The sequence below is a fragment of the Psammomys obesus genome, unplaced genomic scaffold, assembly GCF_907164565.1.
Source record: "Psammomys obesus unplaced genomic scaffold, mPsaObe1.curated_primary_1811, whole genome shotgun sequence".
Classification (NCBI taxonomy): domain Eukaryota; kingdom Metazoa; phylum Chordata; class Mammalia; order Rodentia; family Muridae; genus Psammomys; species Psammomys obesus.
In genome coordinates, this window is record NW_026589137.1 from 370,853 (window position 1) to 382,431 (window position 11,579).

Consider the following 11,579-nt stretch of genomic DNA (forward strand, 5'->3'; position numbering starts at 1 on the left):
ATACTTTTGAATTAATGACCCCCTAGTCTAGCACATCTGCATCTCTTTTAATACAAAATGATGGCTCAAATGACTTACCCTCCACCACAGCTGCTCATCTGGGGAGGCACCTCTGTTTCTTTTCTCGGAGGTCTGGAGCACCCGAAGCACACTGCTTCCAGAGACTGAGTGGAGAGGCCCTCTGGAATAGGAAGCACACTGTGCAGGAGCCGGCCTGTATTCTGGCTCTCTCACCTGGAATCAGGCTCCATAGATCCTGTTAAGCATTGAATAGTAACAAAACAACAGGATAAATTAGGATGTTTGTAAGATGGTGTACTATCAACGTTTGCGTGAGCATAATGGATGTAATTGACTTCTATAGCTCTATCCTGCACAGCTTGGAGAGATTAAAATCACTTTGTCTTTAAATTAAATGTGAAAAATCATTGAGCAACAAGACTAGCAAGACAACAGAAACCCCCACCTCATCTGTGTCAGCCATCCAATGACAGGAGGCACACCTCTTGCTTTCTGATCATCAATGCTCAGTCCTATGTTTATTTTAATAGCTGGCAGCTTAGTGAGTACACATCTAGTGTAATAATTGTAAAGGGGGCTTGGGTCCTCTTACATTGGGTTTGAAACCCTAAGTTCAGAGCCTCTCATTTTCTTTCAGGAACAAAATCTATAACTGAAAGGCCTGGGCTAAAATTTATATCAATGCCACACAATATGGTACGTCTAGTGTTTTTTGTTTTTTTTTAAAGGTGGGCTCGAATTTATTCATAGATAACTGCTGTATTTTGTTCAATAGAAATGGGTGCTAAATGGCAAAATAAAACCTCACATCAGGGTGTTGATTAGATGTCATGCATGATACATACTACTCAACAGGGTTCTTCATCCTCAGAATACCCCAAGGAAATATGGCTACCATCACGAAGTTACAATTTCACCAGTGAGTTAACTGAGGCTCTGGGAAATTAACTGATTTGCTTGAGGTCATATAGTATGAAAATCCTGGTTCTTCTTCATAGAACTCTGGAGGCTCAACTGCCACCTGACGATCACAGGTGTTATTCGGGGAATGCTTATTACATCTGTCCTGTGGCATCTGGTTCACATAAACAATTTAGCCTTTACAACTACCCACTGCACAGGTGTCTTTCATTAGCTTTATCTTATGCATACGAAAAATGGAGGCTTAGAGAAATTAAGAAACTTGTTAAAAAAAAAATCAGAGTCCAAATTTTAGTCCAGGCCCATGATACCAAAACAGCATTGCTTTTAAAATACTTCCTTCCAGAGACATCTCAGATGATGCTCTTTTTTATCTTTGCCTGAACAAAGAATGGAGGACCAAAGATGAATGAATTGAAGCAAAGCAACACCGAGTGGCAGCTTCACACAGGAGAGAATGCTGTCGCCTCCTTGTCAATACAGAACTCTTAACTAAGCTATCCTATGATTCAGGGGCTTGGCCAGTAGGCACACAGCATCTCCCAGACATTATGAATAGGTCCTATTACTTGTCTGGGAACAGTCTTAACACACACCAGTGAGCTGGATGTGTTTCCAAGCCTTATCTGTGAGTGTGATCAGCCATCTTATTTCTTATACATGTTGAGACAGGTGGGATACTTTATTCATTTAAATCTCATGGCAAAAATCCACTGGATTTCTGAGCCCTACTGAAGAGCTTCCGGAAGTATATATGCTCCTGTGGACCCTAAATAAAAGGCTATCCAACAGAAACAGGGACCTTCTCTACTAACAGGGCTATGAGCATGTCAGGCAAGATGCAGCTGTCTCTCCTTTGTAAAAGGAGTTCTGAGGTTGTGGCTGTCATCCAGCACTCTCCATAATCTTGAACGGCGTTGCGATCTCAGCACTACAGAGCAGTGCCAGCCCTAATCCTCTGCTTTGAATGAGATTAAATAAAGATGGCTTGAGCCAGGTGAAGATTAAAGAAGGCAATTGCATGAAAACTGACAACTATGACTACCTTTTATTTTTAAAAAATTAAAGGAGGTGATATTCATGTCAGCCATTTGAAAGCCAACAACTTGGCTTATCGTCCTTGTTTAAAAAGGAATGGGAAACCAGGTACAGGATACCTGAGCTCAGGCAGCTAGGAAAGGCTACAGGTAACGGACAAAAATTGAGATACACATACACTGCTCCTAAATCTTATTTTGCTAGTGAATTGACCACACACATCCAAGCTATCCCTTGAAAAATGGATTGCTGACAATTTTTCTTTTAGCCAGGCAGCGGTGGCACATGCCTTCAATCCCAGCACTCTGGAGGAAGAGGCAGGTACCTCTCCAGAGTTTGAGGCCAGCGTGGTCTACAGAGTGAGTTCCAGGACAACCAGGGCTGTTATAGACAAACCCGGTACTGACCCACACACAAATTTTTATATGGAAACGAACAACAAACGTTTTTAGATATTTTTATTTCTTCAATTTGTATTATCAGGAGTGACTGAAATAAAAAATATAATTGAGTCCCATCATTATTGTCATTATGGAAATGGCTTTAAGAGAAAACTGGTCTGGTGAGTATTATTGCTTCCCATTTTTCAACTGGTCAATAGATGCCACTGATAAAACAGACAGGCCCAGAGAGTCTGTCCAGAATGCTCAAGATACGGTGTATTGTACAACATGCCTGTTCTCGGGGAGAACACCTAGAACATAATTATGTGTACTTCTTGATCTCATCATACAAGACAAGCACAAAGGCACCACCCATGCCTCTGAGAACATTGGACCATGCGCCCTTGAAAAAAGCCTTGCCGCCTTCATCACGAGCAATCTTCCGCCAGCAGTCAAGCGTGCCTGTATACATGATATCCGCTGCAAAGAATAAAGACATGTAGTTGATGACTAAAGGCCATAAAATGCCTCCAAATTCATAACACTAAAGAGCCACACCTTTAAAAAGCAATTTCAGTTTTTTTTTTTTTTTTAGCTACACTTGAGGACAGAACCCTGGGCCTTGTATATGCTAGAAAAGTTCTCTACTACTGAGCTCTTCCAAAAACTTAATAGCAGTTTTAAAGCCAGCATTTACACATTAGCACAGGCAATCCTTAAGTATTCATGTGATCAGAGAACAGGGATGACATCTTATTATAATTTAAGCACCACAAATCCTAGGCATGTAAAAGGCTAGTTGCTCACAGGCACCTGTGCAGTCAACTACCTACCAATGATAGTGTTTAATGACAGTGGAGATTGAATCTAGGGTCTTGTATATGGTGGGCTAGCAGCCTACCACTGAAATATATCTCTAGCCCCAGGCTAGTTTTTAAAGGGGACTACCCCTTGTTTTTGTGGCCATATCATTCCCCAGGCTCATGACTTTTTACCTCATGCCCAAGCAGAACTTACTTCCTTTGCGTCCTGACTGCATCATCATACGACGGCGAACCGTGTCGAAAGGATAGGAAGTCAGGCCAGCAACAGCAGTGACAGACTGAGCAATCATCCAACTGATAAAGATGTGAGTATTCTTGGGATCTGGAAGCATTCCTGAAAGCAAGAAAAAAATATATATAAAAATTGAAATGCAGTTTTGCTGACCTACTTTCCAAACCCAAACAACATTTTTATCTACCATGAGTTTTACACTGATAGAATTTGGCTTCCTTCAGCAATTAAAAACAAAATAAATGTTGGGATTTTGCTAGGTTGGTGCAATGATCTCTCATCCCAGCACTTGGGAAGCAGAGGCAGGCAAACTTGAGTTCCAGGACAGCCAGGGCTGTTACAGAGAAACCCTGTCTTGAAAAAGTGAACCAAAAATCACTGGCTTTATAGCTTAGTGTGATGGTTCAAGCTTAAAATCTTAGCACTTGAGAACCTAAGGCAGGAGGACCTTGAATCTAAGTTCAGCTTGAGCCACATAGAGATCTATCTTAAGGAATAAAGTAGGAGCTGGGCATGGTGGTAGATGCCTTTAACCCTAGCACTCAGGAGGCAGAGGCAGGTGGCTGGCAGTGAATTGGAAGACTGGTCTCCATAGTGAGACCCTGTCTCAAAGGAAAAGAAAAAAGACAAAAAAAAACCTAGGGCTTGGAGATACAGCTCAGCAATTGGATTAGTATGCATGAGGTCCTAGGTTGAGTTCCCAGCACTGAAATAAATACCCAAAGCTCCCCCAACTTCTAAGCATATGCAGACTTACCCTTTGCAGTGTCATAGATACCAAAGTAGGCAGCTCGGTAGATGATAATTCCCTGTACTGACACATTAAAGCCTTGGTACAGGCCCTTAATCCCATCAGATTTGTAGATCTTAACCAGGCAGTCACCAAGGCCTTTGAATTCCCTTTCAGCTCCAGCTTTTCCCACGTCAGCTGCTAGACGGGTACGGGCAAAATCAAGGGGGTACACAAAGCACAAGGATGTGGCCCCAGCGGCACCACCTGATGCCAGGTTCCCTGCAAAGTAGCGCCAAAACTGGGTCCTCTTGTCCACACCACCCAGAAAGATCTGCTTATATTTATCTTTGAAGGCAAAGTTGAGAGCCTGGGTGGGGAAGTATCTGATGACATTGGCCAGGTTACCACGCCAGAAGGACAGGACTCCCTGCTCCTTGGGGATACGAACCACACAGTCTATAATGCCCTTGTATTGCTTATCTGCCGTGATTTGCTTGCTGGCATGCTGCACCTGATGGATAGGAAGAAGGCAATAGGGATAGTTAAACCACAGAAGTGAAAAGGAAAGAATATGCACACGTAATCTTTAAGATTGGTTCCCCTTTCTACAAAGCTAGCTTTCAGAACCACAAAAGCTGGATAATCCTAAATGCTGACACAATCCCAGGGGGTAAGAATTAATCTGCACCATCAGAAGTGGCAAGCCTCCACCTCTGTGAGTGGAGCAATCTCAAGTGGGCCTATGACCTTTAGACCAAGAAGAAAGGTCATTTCCTCCAAGTCAGGTTCAGAAGCGTTAGGGTGGGACCTGCTTAGGACATAGTCACCTAGATGAACATAGTCAACTTCTGAGCTCCTTCCTCTCCGCCCCACCCCCACTTCTGTCGAGGAGGGTGGTGGTGGTGACGACTAAACTTTTGCCCGCGTGCGCCCCCTAGACGCAGAGAGCAGCGTGCGCGCCGCAGGAAGGCTGGCGAGGGGGCTGCGCGGGGGCGGACGTAGCTGGCACATGCTCTTCCCAGCGTCCACTTCCGGCCTGCCGGCCGGGGAGCTTACACCGCGTTGTTCGCCGGCAGCGCGGCCACGGAACAGGTCCGCGTGGCTGGCCCAAACCTATAATCTCCTTGCTGTGACCTTGAGATTTGCGGTAAGGCCAGGTGTTCCGTATTCCAGCGCCTGCTTTCGGGCCTATTGCTCTTGATTCTAAATCGCGGGTAGACAGTGTCTCCCCGGTATCCCTATCCTAGTTCTCTGTGCTGGGGATGGCCTCGATCGCCTCAGCACCCCCTGGCCCCGACCACTTGCCACACTCAAACTCCAGGTCCTTAAAGGTTATTTCCTTCGGCTTGCCTTTCGGTTTGATACTGTGGCCAGGCCCGGCCTTCACCTTGCCCCAAATCTAAAGACTGAGTCTCATTTTCCGGCTAGGGTACCCCCTTTCTGTGCGGGTCCTTTACTTCTTTCCTGGGCCCCCTGATCCCAGGACCTACCTGCAGCAGCAGCTTGACCCGCTCGATGGGCGCTACGGCCGTCTTAGAGATGGCCGCGGCTACTCCACCAGCCAAGAAGTCCTTGGCGAAAGACACAGCGGCATCTGTCATGTTGAAAGAAAAAAAGAAGTGGCAGGAGACTGCGGGACTGGACTGGGAGGACAACCGGCTTTGACTCCCGGACTCTGGGGCGGAGCAAAGCAAATGGCCGACTTATATAGTGGCAGTCAGGCGCTGAGCTGCCGGCGTAAGGGGCGGGCCGAGGCGGGCGCCCGGCTCAGGCGCGCAGAATGACTTAGCTGCTGAGTGGCTCAGGACATACGGGAGGAGCTTGGGGAGGTCGCCCTCCCAGCCTCGCCTGCCCTTGGCGCCTGATTAGGCCAGAGTAAGGGGCGGTGGCTGGGAGTACTTACAACTTGCGACCTAGACCCTGAGAAGTGTCTGGGAATGGGGGAGGAAGGGCGTGGGTAAGTGAGCCCAAAAGAAAAACAAACAAACAAAAAACAACCCAGGCCTAGGGTGAAGACGCTCCAGGCAGACAAAACTTCCCCAACCCTCAGGAATCGAGATAAATATCTACTGGAGTATTAAGATTTCGTTCAGACACTTTTTTTTTGGCAAAGAAAATTGAGACACAGGACTGGAATTACAGTGAGGCACGTGAATCAAGGTCATGCTAATATAGGATGGGCTCCCTGTTCATATAAAGTTCTGAACATTAATAATCCAAGGATTTTTGCATTGTTTTTGAGTTTTTAAAACATTACATTTATAAATGGCATTCATATTCCTTGGTTGCTGAGTTGTTCTGTGTCAAGTTCTGTGAACTTCACTCTGGACCTGACACTACCCTGAAGTTTTGTGCCGAAGCCAGAGAAAATTGAGGCACCAGCAGGGTGCAATCCTGTCAGCATGCCCCAGACTGGTCTGCAAATCGCTTAACAAAGATCTTTCAGGGAATTGGCTTTGGAGAGTCCCAAAGACTGGACTCAAGGTGAGGAAATGATTTTAACTGGCAGCCAAATAGAGTATCCAGAAGGACAAGAGACTTAAAAAGGTTAAGAATGCAGTTGGCATTCGACTTTCCTGGCTCCCGGAAAAGTACTTTTGGATTGGACAGATTGCTGAACTCAAGCTGTAGTGCCAATGGACCCGTGTTCCCTGAGCCCCTTAATCCTGAACTGAGCAAATATTTGCCACAAATGACCTTAAGATCAGGAGTACTCCCTCAGGTTCAGAGCGGCAGCCAATACCGTGTTCATAAGCCTGCTTCTAAATAATACTATTTATTTTATAGAAATAAAAGGGACAGTTGAAAACGTCACTGCATCTGACCCTTAGGTGTCCAACCTTCAAATTTTTCAAAGACAGAACGCCAGCAGGGCAGCCTACATTTAAGACATAGAGGGCGTTTTAGGTAGGGCTTCTATTTCTGTGATAAAACACGGCAACCAAAAACAACTTGATGAAGAAGGCTTTATTTCATTTTACTTGTAGTCCATCATACTAGGAAGCCAGGGCAAGAGCTCAAACAGGGCAGAATCCTGGAGGCAGTAGTTGATGCAAAGGCCTTAGAGAAATGTTGCTTACTGGCTTGCTCAGCCTGCTTTATTATAGCACCCATGCCCACCAGTCTAGTGGTGGCCCATCCACAATGAACTGGGCCTACTCATATCAATCGTTGATCAAGAAAGTGCACCACAGGCTTTCCCACAGACCAATCTGGTGGGAGCATTTTCTCAACTGAGGTTTCTTTCTTCCCACGTGACTCCAGCTTGTGTCAAGTTGACATAAAACTAGCCAGCACAATGAGCACATCATTTATTTTCTTTTCTTGCCCTCTTCCACCTCATCTATATCTGTCTACTACAGCTTTCTCCAGGGGTTTCAGGCATTTCTATGAGTATAGTTTGTTAATTGTTAGCCTCCAAGAGCCTGGCAATACAAAATGATGGGCATAATACCTGCAGGTATTCCAAGGAACGTTTTTTTTTTTTTTTTTTTTTGTTTTCTTAGAAGTTTCAGTGATCTACCTTATTTGAAGCAGTATATCTACCATATGTATGCAAGACATGTGTTCTCCAGCCCTAAATTTGTATTTGTAAATTACCACTAACATGCAAAATAATGAGTTTCATTATCACATCTTTACTCACACCTATCATATAGTTTACTCATCTCTACCCCTCATTATTCTCTTTGGTTCCCCCACCCCCTCTCTGGTTCCTGTCATCTTCCTTTATACATTTGTGTGAAACATGTACACAAACACATGCACACACATTTAACCCTGGATTCTACATATGAGAAGAAAACTGCAATATTTGTCTTTTTCCCTTAACAAAATGACCCTAGACCATCTATTTTCCTGTAAATAACAGAATTTCATTCTTCTTTATGACATAATAAAACTCCATTGCCATAATAAAACTCCATATAGCTAGCAGAAACTTTCGCTCCCTCCTGTAAGCTGCCTGTTCACTTTGTATATTGGTTCTTTTTTAACTTTAGGCAAAACTCATTTGTGAATTCTTGATTCTATTTCTTAGCTAGTGGGATTCTTTACAGAAAGTTTTGGCCTATGCCTATGTCTTAAGATATTTTCTTCTAGCAATTTAAGAATTTCAGTTCTTATGTAATGTCTTTGATTCATTTTGAATTGCTTTCTGTACAGGTAAGAAAGATAACTCTAATTCCATCCTTCTACTTGTGGATATCCAGTTTTCTCAGACCATTTGTTGAAGCAGACTGTCTTTCCTCAAGGTATGTTTTTGGTGCCTGCATTTAAAAAAATCACTGTAACTGTGTGGGTTTATGTTGGGGTCCTCTATTCTATTCCATTGCTCTATGTGCCTGTTTTTGTACCAATACCATGGTTGTTCTATTACCGTGGCTCTGTAGTATAGCTTGAAATCTGGCATTGTGATGCTGCCAGCATTTATTTTTCTACTCCGGATTGCTTTGTGCGTGTGCTTGGAATCTTTTGGGTACCCATATGAAATTTAGGATTTTTTTTTCTATTTTTTGGAAGAAACACTACTTGAATCTTTATAGGAATTGCTTTGAACCTGTAGATAGGTTTTGTGATATAGCCATCTTTACAGTATTAACCCCGGTGATCTGTAGCCCTGGGCTGAGGGGTATTTCTCCCTTCTAAGGCCTTTAAAAATGCCTTCAGCATTTAAAAGTTTAATTGTAGGACTTTTCTCCTCCTTGGTGGTTACATTTCCTCCTAGGTATTTTATTTATTTGTTGAGTCTGTTCCTTGGTTGATTTCCACCTTTTATGTTGAGCAGGGTCTCACATGAATCAAGAGCTCACTGATTTGACTAATCTACCTAGGAGATCTCCTGTCTGTGTTTCCTGAGTGCTACATTTATGTGGGCCATGAAGATCCTGACTCTACTATGCATGCTTGTTTGGAATGTATTTTACCCAGTGAGCTATCTCCTTAGCCTTATATTTTTGAAGCTATTGCCAGTGGGATCTCTGGCCCCCTTAGTTCTTAGGAAGTTTGCTATTATTATATAGAAAAGCTTTCTTCCAGCCAGGCATGGTGACACATAACTGTAATCCCCGAACTCAGGGAGGCAGAGGCAGGAGGATTGCTGTGAGTTCGAGGCCAGCCTGGTCTACAAAGTAAGTCTAGGACAGCCAAGGCTACACAGAGACACCCTGTCTCAAAAAACCAAAAATAAAAAAGCTCTCTCTCTGTCTTTTGGGTATGATCTGTGTGTACCCAAGTGTATGTAAAAGTGCATGTATGTTCACATTCACTTGGGGGCCTGACCTTGATGTTGGGTGTCTTCTTCTCTTGCTTGTATATTGAGGCAGGGTCTCTTATTGAACCCAGAGCTCCTTAACATGGCTAATCTAGCTGACCAGCTTGCTCTAGGATTCCCCTATCTCTGCCTCCTTCAAGGTGCAAGTGAGTTGCAAGGTCCACTAAACTCCATTTGCCATGCTTAGGTTTTTGGTGCTCCAAAATCTACTAGCTTTAGCTTATTGAGTTTGTGGCCTGAAACTTCGTTGCAAGTGTTTATCAGATGTAAGAATTTTCTGGTGAGGTCTTTACAGTCTTTTAAGTATGGGGTACTATCATCACCAAATAAGGATAAATTGTTATCTTCCTAAGGAGCAATTTTGTATCCAGCCTTGTTAATCCTAAGGGATCCTTTGATACATGTGTATGAGATACATGTTTGTGCTACAGTGTTTCTTTACTAGCTGCGTACATCAGTGATTTTGTATCCAGCCTTGTTAATCCTAAGGAAACTCTTTGATACATGTTTGGGAGACACATTTGTGCTACAATGTTTCTTTACTAGCTGAGTACAGTGATTCAGCTTTAGAAATGACCATCCTACACATGTCAAATAATGGTAAGGCATATCCTGAGAAAGCCACTGTAACCGTTTTGCTAAAAAAAAAAAAAAAAAGAGCTAAAACAAAGTTGCATGGACCTAAATAATTATTTTAGTGTTGAGGATCAAATCCTGCACCTAATGCACACTAGGCACTATAGAATTTTATTTGATGAGTGTGGGTTTTGTTTGTTTTTCTTTTCTCTTTTCTTTTCTGAGACAACTCAGCGATCCACCTGCCTCTGCCTCCGAAATGCTGGATTAAAGATGTACCACCATACCTGGCTGATCAACTTAAAATATATCTGATCTATCTATCTATCTATCTATCTATCTATCTATCTATCTTATAACCATCTATTTATCTATTATGTGTATATATGTGTGCTCGTGTGTGTTTATGTGCAGCACATGTGTGCAGGTTCATGTCCACAGAGTTCATAAGAGGATATCAAATTTCCTGGAGCTGAGCCGCCTGATACTGGTGGGTATTGGAAGCTGAATCTAGCTCCTCTGTAACAGCTGCAAGTGTCCCTAACCACCAGAGCAATCTTAACAGCTCCAGTGTTTGCTTTTTCTGTAGTGCTGGGGATGGAATTCAGGACTCTGTAAATAGAAGACACACATTCTACTGCGGAGCTACATTGCTAGCCTTTAAATCTTTTATTTTATTTTTGGTTATTGCAAATGACAGGATTTCATGATTTGGATAGCCGAGGAACATTCCATTGTGCATATAGTCCACATTTTCTTTGTCTATTTGTGATAGACATACATTTGACTGTGTCTACTTAAGGGTTATTGTTGTAATACCCGAAATTAACCTGTAAGCCTCACCAGGTAACTTCCTGGAATGCTGGGAGTTGTAGTTCTTCGAAAATAACAATGCCTCATGGGAAAGTATGGTGGCCTATTGGTTTTGTCAGTATAAAATGCCTGCAACACGTGTCTCGGGCCACTAGGGAAATTCTGGGCAGTGGCACTGATTAAAGCCTATCTGTTGGTTGGTATTTAATATTTAATACAGTTTGCTTCCAATTTGGCCCAAAATGGTGGATTTTTCTCTGCTGAATCTCAAGATTAATGTGAACAGTGCTGAACTGAATGTGGAAAAGATGTTTCTTCATCAAATCAGATTGCATTTCTTTTAGATATATACATACCAGTGAGATTGCTTTTAAGAAATCATCAGTTTTCCAGGATGGAGTTACTAATTTACATCCTTAACAATGACATGCAAGAATTCTCTACTTCCTTACCAGAGTCAGTTCTTTTCTGTCTTTTTGATAAGAGGAATTATTACCTCACTGTGATTTTGGTTTGTACTACCTTAGTAACCAGTGATGTAAAACATTTTCTTTTGTTTTCATGACTTTTGCCCAAGTCATAAATCTTCTTTAGGAAATGTCTGGGTAGGTTTATTGCTGCAGCTTCTTGGGATTTTTGCTAATATTTAGTGTAAATTTATTGCTCATTCTTTTCTTTCTTCCTTCCTTCCTTCCTTCCTTCCTTCCTTTCTTTCTTTCTTTCTTTCTTTCTTTCTTTCTTTCTTTCTTTCTTTCTTTCTTTCTTT

At 42.8% G+C, this 11,579-nt stretch overlaps 2 protein-coding genes across 2 annotated transcripts in view; both read right to left on the bottom strand.

Moving 5' to 3' along the window:
- Nucleotides 1-2,421: 2,421 nt before the first annotated feature.
- On the bottom strand, nt 2,422-5,845 carry Slc25a5 (solute carrier family 25 member 5). The gene is made up of 4 exons (XM_055604930.1): nt 5,643-5,845; nt 4,177-4,663; nt 3,381-3,521; nt 2,422-2,843 (listed from the first exon to the last, which is right to left on the bottom strand). Exons 1-4 carry the CDS (start codon nt 5,751-5,753, stop codon nt 2,686-2,688), a joined length of 897 nt encoding a protein of 298 aa, XP_055460905.1. The 5' UTR covers nt 5,754-5,845; the 3' UTR covers nt 2,422-2,685.
- Nucleotides 5,846-6,963: 1,118 nt separating this feature from the next.
- Nucleotides 6,964-11,579, bottom strand: part of Slc25a43 (solute carrier family 25 member 43) — a 95,179-nt gene continuing 90,563 nt past the window's right edge. The window contains 1 exon segment of the mRNA XM_055604950.1: nt 6,964-7,030. Coding sequence (XP_055460925.1) covers nt 6,964-7,030 — 67 coding nt within the window.